At 41.0% G+C, this 10,567-nt stretch overlaps 1 protein-coding gene across 1 annotated transcript in view; it reads right to left on the minus strand.

Moving 5' to 3' along the window:
- Positions 1-4,081, minus strand: part of TULP1 (TUB like protein 1) — a 691,363-nt gene extending 687,282 nt beyond the window's left edge. Inside the window, exons 1-2 of the mRNA XM_044076146.1 lie at positions 4,051-4,081; positions 3,283-3,417 (exon numbers count right to left, since the gene is read on the minus strand). Of these exons, the coding sequence (XP_043932081.1) occupies positions 3,283-3,417; positions 4,051-4,081 (166 nt within the window). The remainder of the gene's footprint in view (positions 1-3,282; positions 3,418-4,050) is intronic.
- Between the last annotated feature and the right edge of the window lie 6,486 nt (positions 4,082-10,567).

Raw genomic sequence — 10,567 nt, forward strand, 5'->3', positions numbered from 1 at the left:
TTCATTCAGAATCTGCTGGAAGTACTTCTTCCATCTGCCTTTGATGGCCTGTGGACTGGTGAGCAGGTTGTTGCTGGCATCCCCTATGAAGGGTGTCGGACTATCTTCTTTATCTTTCTGTCTTTGCCTTGCAATGTTATATAGTTTCTTTGTACCACCTGATGAGGTACTTTCCAAAAGCTGGTGAAGTGCCTCTGATGCCTTGTTCTTTGCTATTGCCAAACCTCTTTGTTAGCCGACCAGTAGTCCTTCTCAGCCTGGTCCAGCTCTGCTATCTCCTACTTTTTCTCCTTCTCAAGATGACTTCTTGAACGTCTTCATCCCACCACCAGCTTTCCTTACGTAACTTATTTCCATACCTGGTTCGTGCACATATTTGTTCGTAGTCGCACACATGCTGTTTCGGGGCACTGCCATTCTTCTTCACGTCACCTACTTCCTCTTCTTCTTTAGAGACAAGAGCTTTGAGTAATTCCTTGAAGTCTTGTGCTTTCTCTCCGGTGAACTTCCAGGTGTTCAGCCTAGTCTCTGTTGACCTTAGAGTCTTTTCTGACTACTGCTTGGAGCCAATTGTGGCAACCAGTGGTTTATGCCATGGAGTCAGAGGTGATGGTTTAAAACAGTCAACTGAAGTAACCTTTGGAGCAGATGTTCATTTCTGAACCCCCCCCCCCACCCCTTCTAGTGGCTTTCTTTGGGTAGCCACTCCTCAGGTATGGTCAAAGATATAAGCATAATCACAAAGGATTCCATAAACGTGAAGTTATTTCAGCATACTGCTAAAAACCCACAAGGAAAGGAAACCAAAGACTTGATACAGGGCACGGTGTAACAAATTTACCACCAATGACAAATATCTGAATCTGCACCACAAAGAAATGAAGATATTAACACCTATTTGTATACATACATATACATATTTCAGGCATGGGTAATAATGCCCTTCTAGCCTGTGAATACATCAAAAGAGTTATTCCTATAATAAGTGTCTAGATTGTTCTTAAAAATAGCTAAACTACTGCTTGATTTAATATAATTTGGTAGTGAGTTCCATGCATTAGCTACTCTCTCACAGAACCAGTTAGTACACATCTGATTCCTATATAATCTTCTACATAGCTTTTCTGATGGCTCAACTATTTTTTAATAACCCCAAACATTCCCAGAGGTAGTTGCCTCCTAAATGCCCTATATACCTAAATAAGGTCTCCTCTGAAATGCATATATGAGACACTGTACAAGTTCAGTAACAAATTCTCACATCCATGGATGCCCTTGCCATATTGCCTCGGTACTCTTTCCAATGTACTTACGCTTGTTTTCTTATAAGAGGTAACCAGGCCTTAAAAGGTTTCTGGTTATTGGAGTTGCACCAGCAAGAAAACCATTTCCACTTGTGCATATATGATTCCTTAGTAGCATTTTTTTAAAGTTCCTTATCCTTCATTATCTGCTGTGCATTCTCAGAAAAAGAGCGTCTAAAAGGTATCAAAATTCTGTATAGCAAGTCTAAAAAGAGGCTACGTTCTGGTATCCCCTTGTTTGTTTATGTATCACATTACTGTGGTTTTGTCTGCGTATACCTGCAGAAGTTCTGGAAAACAGAAATGATTTAATGATGTCATGCTTTCAAATCACTGCCAACATTTTCTGACATTTATGTGCTTCTCTTGGTCTGTCTGAAGGTGTCCATGAAGCTTGCACTTTTACCCCTTTTGAAACTGCACTCCACACCAAATATGACTTACCTGTCATTACAGGATGTATGGGGGTTAGAAGGAAGAGTGTGGGACTTGAATTGCAAGAGATCTGACCTATCCATCAAAGAATCATACTTTTTACAAATCTCAGAACTGGATAGTGAATCTGGACTGAGCTGAGGTACCAGTGCATTTTTCTTATGTGATGTCTGGCCAGGGTAAGCATGACAATTCTGTATGCCATATATCCCAAAATCCTGAGAAATTCCCTTGCAGATACATGGCTTTGATTGGAGAAACTCCAGAAGAACTGCTGGAGCATTGCCACTTTTTCTGGAGGAAGAAAGGCTCTTCTCAGGGCAGAATCTAATAGACGTCCCAGGAATACAATCTGTGGGAATCTAAGAGGGAATATTTCGGAAGGCTGATTTGAAATCTCAGACTGAGCAGAAGATCCTGGACAGTTTGTAAAGACTCTTGACTACTGGAAAGCAAGTATGTAAAGATAAGACAATCATCCAAACATTGAAATATGTGAATGCCTTGAAGCCCGCAATAAACAATGACTGGAGCAAGACACTTTGTAAATATCACCAATGGGAATGTGACAATAGACATCATTTAAATCTAGCTTTACCATGAAGGGTTGAAGGGGGATGGAACATTTTCAGTTGCAAATAGTTTCTCAACAGTGCAACTTTACTCACTGACAGACCACACCAGATGAAGTGACAGGCTGCCATGTATCTGGACATTTGCAAAGCAAATGAAAAGTTGCACTGAATCCAAAAACAGAAGACATTAAAATGCAAGCATGTCACTCCTTGTACCCTGTAAAATCATCTTTGGTATCTGTAACACACTTTGGGAAATGTTGTGCTACCATAAACAAAACAGTACCAGTTTAAAGAGCTCAGACTGGGAGAGAGAGCAGGAGGGAGAGAGAGAAAAACTAATCGACTCCATAATCATACATTTCCAATTTTGCAACTGTGCCTGAAATGAAATATAGTTGAAGTTTTTTTCAAATGTCCTACTTTACTGCACAATCATTTTACAGTCTGGCACTGCAATCTTCATGTGTTGTTAACTGCACACTTTATTACATATTTCCAGCTTGCTGTGTTAGTATGTTACTTTTTGCGAATCCTATTTGTTTCCATTTTTCAATAGTTTGGTAGAATGAATGGGGGGGGGGGTCTTTTCAGCAATGACCTAATTATAAATTTAATGAAAATGCAACACAAGCGTAAACAATTAACTCTTCATAGGAGGTACAGCTATACGTATACAAAAAAGTTATGGCAGGAATCAGTCATCTGTAAGCAGTGTGTGAGGCATTTATGGATGAATGATTTTAGTTGAGTGTGACAGCCAGTTGGGTGAAACGAAAGACAGAAATTAAGGAAATGAAGAGAGAGAAGAAGAAAATGCAGGTACCAGAACCTTAAAATAAGATGATACAATGTCTGTATGACTTTTTTACTAAAGCATTTAAAGCAAATTACTTAAAACTATTCCACCAGTCATCCATATATGCAGCATACATTTGCATAGCGGGTTATGTTTTAAAGCGGTCTACCTTTCTTTTTGCTTTTGGTCTCCTTGTTGTCACTTCCAGTCTGAAACAAACTGGCTGTATTTTTCTTCTTTGCTGACTTTGATGGCTTTGTACTTGAATCAGACTCTTCATCTTCCTCATCTTCTGATTTTGCAGCTAAGACCAAAAGATAAAAAAGACAAAAAAGACAAACAGAATAGGTGAGTTCAAATACAGACAATTATACTTTAAAAAAAGACTTTGAAGTACATGTCCTAGCAGTGCTACAATAAAATACCACCTGATTTATGCAAGCAGCTGGCATAAAGGATCTCAACATGACAACAGGGGTGCTTGCTTCTCTTTTCTCAAAGTTTTGTTACTCTAAGATTTTCTGTGATGGCCATCTGTAGACGAGGTCCCAAAGACAGAGGTAAATACTCAAGATGGTTGTCCAAAGGCAGAGTGATTCAATGCTGAGATGAGCTGATAGGTGTTCTAAGGTATAATCACCAGTGAAACACATTAACAAACCTGTGATTCAGATATATATTCTTAGTGCCTTTCATTTGTATTCTTCAGTAGAACTCTTAAAAATACTTAAGGTGGGGTACCCATGTTGTACACTCTTTTGCGTCCTGATATATAAATGAGCCATTCTGTCAAAATTAAGCATAAAAACATTAAGTGAAGTGGGTGGGTGGGGGGTGGGGGGGTGCAAGGGGATATGTATGTTTTAACGACATGAAATAGACACTGTAGTGAGTGAGATTTGTTGCACTCTGTGGGAGTAACAAAGCTTCCCCTTACCGCCAAGGTTGTGCAATATCAGAGTTAGCATACTTAGAAATGGCTGGGGTGGGGGGAAAGAGCTTGCTCCCTTGCAAGAACACTTGTTTTTTGATTTATTGTTAAAGTTTATGACAGTGAATTAATTTGTTGTATAATTATTGACAAAGTACATGTGAAATGTGAATGGAAGGATGCGTAGCTGCGTAACGCAACAGGCAGGCTCCACACAAGCAGGAAACTGTCTCCACTAAAAAGTGTTGTTGTAACATGAAATGGGATCATATTGAGTTACAAAACACTAGACCAACTGGTTACATCTATGAGCTGATCAGATGCGCTATAACTATGCTTTTATTAGTGGAATTAGAAGACAGGGTACACAATCCAAGAAGCTCAGATGACAAAGCAGGTTTCTCTATTACAAAACTTTTAAGAGATGGTCAGAACACATGTGGAAGGTTGATACAAGTGCTGAATGACATCTCTGTTGCCAGAAAGAGCATAACAGGTAGAGCAGAGAGTTGATTATCCGAATGTCAATTATCCGAAACGTCAATTATCAGAACGCAGCCTCCCAAAGCCTTCAGGTAGGAAAAATCATAAAGTCTGAACATGTAAACATTAGATGTATTTGCTTGTGCATGTTTTCTGAACTTAAAAAAACTACCAAAAGAGGGGCTAATAAACTTCAAAACAAGCAACATTATTTATTTTGATTGGTTGACTAATTAATGATGTCATTTTTAACAAGTTTAAATTGATGTAAGATATATGTAGATTTATTCTGAAGAAGTTCTAAGAGTAAACAAACAAAAGCGCTTAAAGGACAAGTTGTGTTGAATTATTTTGGCTCCATTCTGCTGGTTTTGGGTTGTTATTGCTTGTTTTGATGTTTTTTGAGCTTGTGTGTGAAAAATATTCTTTACTGTCCACTAAAATCGTTGAATGGTCAAAAAGTGTATTCCCTGCATGCAGAAAAAACAAGATTTTAGAAGATTTTTATCACGTTCAATGTATGTTTGATTATGCGAAGAGTTTAATTATCCCAACTACCCTAGATCCCAATTAGTTCGGATAATAGACTCTCTGCTGTAAATCAGTCAAGAATGCAGCCATCTTGATGGGTTTTGCAGTTGCAGAGGTATTACAAGTAAAAGCACTTATAGAAGGCATATACCTGTGTCAGAAAATGTAACTAGGACCTTCCTTAGCCAGTGAAAAAAGTAGAATGCCATCTTCTTTAAATAAAGTTAACTTCTATTTTTTTTAACTATTTCAATGGTGTACTGAAATGCCAATTGGGCAAGCTTTGAAGCCATATGTGTAAGAGGCGTATGGGAAGAACTGCACTGCTTGAAAACTGTTCTGTTTTCTCTGTCATTTGCTACAGATGAGTGATTTCTGGGGAAGAGTTATGTAGTCATACTTTGAAAGTGGTTGACTAGTGCATGCATACTCATTGAAAAGGATAGGTTTCCTCCTAGCAGGGGAGTGTTCAATGTCACACTCTAACAGTGGTTAAATAATATGCCCAAGGACCCATTTATGGTAATGGGAAGCCCGCCAGATACTTGAAAAGCCCACAAGGGCAGCAACTACCTGACCCTACTTACTTACTACCTAATTATTAAAGCCAAAGCGTTGGTATTCAAAACAACAAAGATTCAAGCTCTCTCAGGGAAAGAAAGGGTGACTAGAAACACACTGGAGCAAGGTTTGGAGACAATATCTAATAGGACATTTAAAGAAAATTCAGCTGCTTAATCTGTGCCCGTTAGCTGGCAAGTAAAGAGCTTAAATGCTGGGATATTCCTGGAAGCAGACAATAATTCTCAAGATAAACTGTAAGAAGATATATCAGAAAGGCAACACCTAAATAAAGAGCACATACAATAAAGATGTACACAAATATTTCCAATGGATACAGAAATATACCTGCAGAAGGAAAAAAAGTAAAGAGTATGAAAGTGTACTTCCTACCGAACAAAACACAACCATGGGAAAACATTCTCTCAACCTCACATTTATTATTTAAGAGTTATAAAGGTTGGAGGTCACAGTTCAGAAAGTACATGATCCGACTAGTGTGTATGAAAAGCTTGAGTTTCAAGTAACAAAAAAAGCCCACGGACTGGAACAGCTAACAGAGAAGTACAATAAGCAGCAGATGCAGTTAGGTAAATCACAGCAGGTTCTGAAGAAAACACGAGAGACAGGAAGGGATGAGACCACGAATGAGAGAAGCAAGGGCTCAAGAAACAAGAAAACAAATCTTCTCAATCAGTGGGATCATGAGCATACCTCTCAACCTCTTAGTGAAGAAATGTGGAAAAAGTCTAAAGTAATGGAAGGACAAAGGCCCAACAACATGGACTGATTTTAAATATTGTTCTTATAAGCTTAAAACATTGTTAGAATAACAGGATTTGTGTTAGCATGCATTTTTCTGAAGGATATGAAGTCTGAACCTCAAATGTATGTAATTATTTAGTGATTGTATTTCTCAGTGATTTGCCACAGAAACACAAGTTTTATGAGGAACAGACCAAAAATGAGGCAAAAATCTGGACAGTTCAGAGGTAGCCGGAAAGACTTAGAAACTGGTTCAAAAGATTTGTGCAAAGGTATTAAATTTGCTGGATGATCACAAATTTCCTCCAGACAGGGTACACAGAGCACTTACGAGATATCAAGAAAATACAAAAAGGACTTATAGGATCATAGGAGGGTACTAGGCTAATGACTCTAGGGCCCTTACATGCCTAGACAAGTTTTACCCTTATTTCTACAATCAGCACCTATCATCCCTGTCCAAGAGGGACAGAGGTGGAACCCCCTGGGGTGAACTTACAGTTACCCATCCAGTCGTCCAGATTGCGCTTGAAGAGGACCAATGATGTGCTCTGCTTGACATGAAGTGGAAGTCTGTTCCAAACATGTGGTAACCTCTGGGAGACAAATCTATCTCTCCAGCAGGTTCTAGTAATGTCACATACCAGGTTAAGGCCATTACAGTGAGTAATCCGTGTAGCATCTGACTTACGGATATGCAGCATTTCCAATAAAACACAGTCAAAGACTGCCTTATATGCAAGGCAGAGATCACCTCTGAGCAGTCTGTATCAAACAGAATAAAGTGACAGTGATTTCAGTTGGTCCTCATAGGACAGATGCTGAAGATCTTGAATTCTCCTTGTGAGGAACGTCTGTGCTCTATCCAATAGCTGGAGGTGCTTGGAAAGGTACATACCAAAAGGATCATTGTTGTCAATTATTGGCCTGATGAGGGAAGAGTACAGGGAGGTTATAACTTTTTTTTTTCGAGTCAATGCCCTTACTTATGAGATGAGCAATTTAGAATGCCCTTCTTACCACTGTGGAGACATGGTGATCAAAGGTAAGGTTGCTGTCAACCTGTATGCCCAGGTCTCTCACCACTGAATGGGTACTTAGAGTGTTTTATTGATGTGGTAGTTAGTAGGAATATCATCATCATCATCAGCCTCCTTTTTCCCACTTTTCTACATGGGGTCAGGGTATCATGTTAACTGTCACCAACTCTCTCGATTCAGTGGCACACTCCTGCCTTCTTCAACACTCAAGCCTGACTATCACAGATCTTTTTTCACACAGTCCATCCACCTCTTTGCTGGATGTCCACGCTTCCTCTTACCTTCTTCCTGTCTGTCCCAAATCTCCCTCACCAGATTGTATTCTACTTTGCTACACATGTGCCCAAACCACCGTAATCTGTTCTCTTTGATCTTTTCTGCAATTGGAGCTACTTTGGCTTCTGCTGTTATGTCCTCATTTCTTCGCCTGTCCCACAGTGTGTATCCTGTCACCTTTCTCAGTCACTTCATTTCCATCACCTCTAGCTTCTTCAACTGTCCTGCCTTTACTGTCCAGGTTTCTGTACCATACAGTAGTACTGGTCGCACCACTGTCTTGTACACCTTACTTTTCAGCTTCTTTGGGATTCTTCTGTCATAGACTACATCTCATACTCTGCGCCAGTTGGCTGCAGCCCCTCTGATTCTAGCTTTGACCTCTTCTTTCAGACTACGTTTCTCCTCTACCACCCCTCCCAGATACTTGAAGCTGTTTACCTGTTCCACTATCTTCCCTTCTATCTCTATTCTCAGCTTCTTCTGATTTCCCCAATTTGCTGCCATTACCACCGTCTTATCTGTGCTTAGTTTCATCCTATGTGCCTTCAGATTTGCATTCCATTCTCCTATCCATTGCTGAAGTTCTAGCTCAGAATCTGCCTTTACTGCCACATTGTCTGCAAACAGCAGCTTTGTTAATCCATCCCCTCCAACCTGTTTGCTAATGTAGTCCATCACCAGTATGAACAGCAGTGGGCTCAGAGCTGAACCCTGATGTACATCCACTCCCACTGGGAACCTCTCTGTGAGGCTGAACACTGTTCGTACTTGAGTCAATGGGTCCTTGTACATAGCCTGCACTAATTCTACCAATGTTTCTGGGACTTCAAACCACTGCAGTACTGCCCAGATCAGCTTTCTTGGGACCTTGTCATATGCTTTCTCAAAGTCTAGGAATGCCCAGTTGGACTTTTTCCTCATCTCTAGCTTCTTTTCAAGTATCTGTCTCAGTGCAAACATCGGGTCAGTTATGCTGCATCCTGATCTGAATCCAAACTGTTCATCTCCCATATTACATTCTACTACTCTGCGTAGCCATTTATCAATCATCCTCTACAGAACTTTCATGTAATGTGATAGGAGTTTGATGCCTCTGTACTGCCCACAGTTGTGGATGTCCCCTTTGTTCTTGTACACTGGCATGAGTATGCTTATTCTCCAGTCATCTGGGATACATCTTTCTCTCCACACTGCTATTAGTATCTTCAGGAGCCATTTCTCCCCTATCTCACCCAGCATCTTTATCATATCTGATGTGACCTCATCTGAGCCTGCTGCTTTCCCTGACTTCATCTTCCTTAGTGCTGTTCTTACTTCTTCTAGGGTGGGCACCACTTCTCTTATTGTAGGCTGTTTCTGGGGCAGTACTGGTTTTCTTCATTCAGAAGCTGCTGGAAATACTCCTTCCATCTGCCTATGATGTCCGCTAGACTGGTGAGCAGCTTGTTGCTGGCATCCCTTATGAAGGGTGTCTGACTATCCTTATCTTTCTGTCTTTGGCTTGCATCCTGATATAGTTTCCTTGTGCCCCTTACTGAGTCACTTTCCAGAAGATGGTAGAGTGCCTCTGATGCCCTATTCTTTGCTATTGCAACTTCTTTCTTAGCTTCTTTTTTAGCCAACCAGTAGTCCTTCCTAGCTTGGTTAGTCTTTTCTGTCTCCCACTTCTTCCTGCACTCCTTTTTTTTCTTTTGATGACTTCCTGGACTTCTGCTTTCCACCACCAGCTTTCCTTATGTACCTTATTTCCATACCTGGCTCAGCCACATACCTTTTCTGTAGTCCTAACACATGCTGTTTTTAGGCGCTACCATTCTTCTTCAGCTCCACCTATTTCCTCTTCTTCTTGGGGTGCTAGAGCCCTGAGTAATTCCTCGAACTGTTATACTTTCTCTCCAGTCAACTTCCAGGTCTTCAGCCTGGTCTCTGTTGACCTTAGAGCCTTCTCTGACCACTGCTTGCAGCTGATTGTGGCAACTAGTGGTTTATGCTGTGGGCCGACTGTTTCACTGGGGAGGACTTTGCAATCATGGATTCTGCCCCATTGCCTTTTCCTTACTAGGAGGAAGTCTACCTGAGTCGCATGTTGACTACTCTTGTATGTGACCTTGTGACTGTCTCTCTTTCTGAACCATGTGTTGGCTACTATCAAGCCATTTTCCAGATAGAAGTCTAAAATGGCTTTTCCTTCCTTATTCCTGTTGCCCCACCCATGTGGACCCAGGCAGTCCTCATATCCTGTTCTGTCTGTCCCGATATGTGCATTCAAGTCACCCATTATCAACACCAATTCATGTTGTCCTGCTTTATCTAGTAGGTCCTGTAACTGCTGTCTGAATTCACTCTTGTCCTCACTATCACAACCCTGCTGTGGGGCATAGGCTGAGATTATGAATACTGCCCTATCAGTACACTGGAGTATGACTGCCATGAGTCTGCCGTTAATTCTGATGATATCCCTTACTGCCTTCTGAAGCCTCTCTCTCACCACAATTCCTACACCATTTCTAACATGCCCTTCACCTGAGTAGTAGACTCTGGTTCCCAGTCCAAGTGGATTTGCTGCACTGCCCTTCCATCTTGTCTCTTGGATACATAGGATGTCCAGCCTCCTCTGTTTCATTATGTCATCCACTTCCAAGTTGCATCCTGTCAGTGAACCTACATTAAGCGTAGCAATTCTCAGTTCATGTTTGGCAGGTTGATTGGCTTTACGTCCAGCTTTCGCTCAACAGAGCTATCCCAGGTAACCCAGGCTGGGCAACTAGACACCAGCCAGCCAGTAGCTTATTGACCCAGGGCTGCTGGGTTTTATGGCAGGCGCACACTGGCCAATAGGGGAACATATACCCCTCCCACTGTTA

The sequence above is a fragment of the Protopterus annectens genome, chromosome 7.part0 (assembly GCF_019279795.1).
Source record: "Protopterus annectens isolate FY-2018-M chromosome 7.part0, PAN1.0, whole genome shotgun sequence".
Lineage (NCBI taxonomy): Eukaryota > Metazoa > Chordata > Ceratodontiformes > Protopteridae > Protopterus > Protopterus annectens.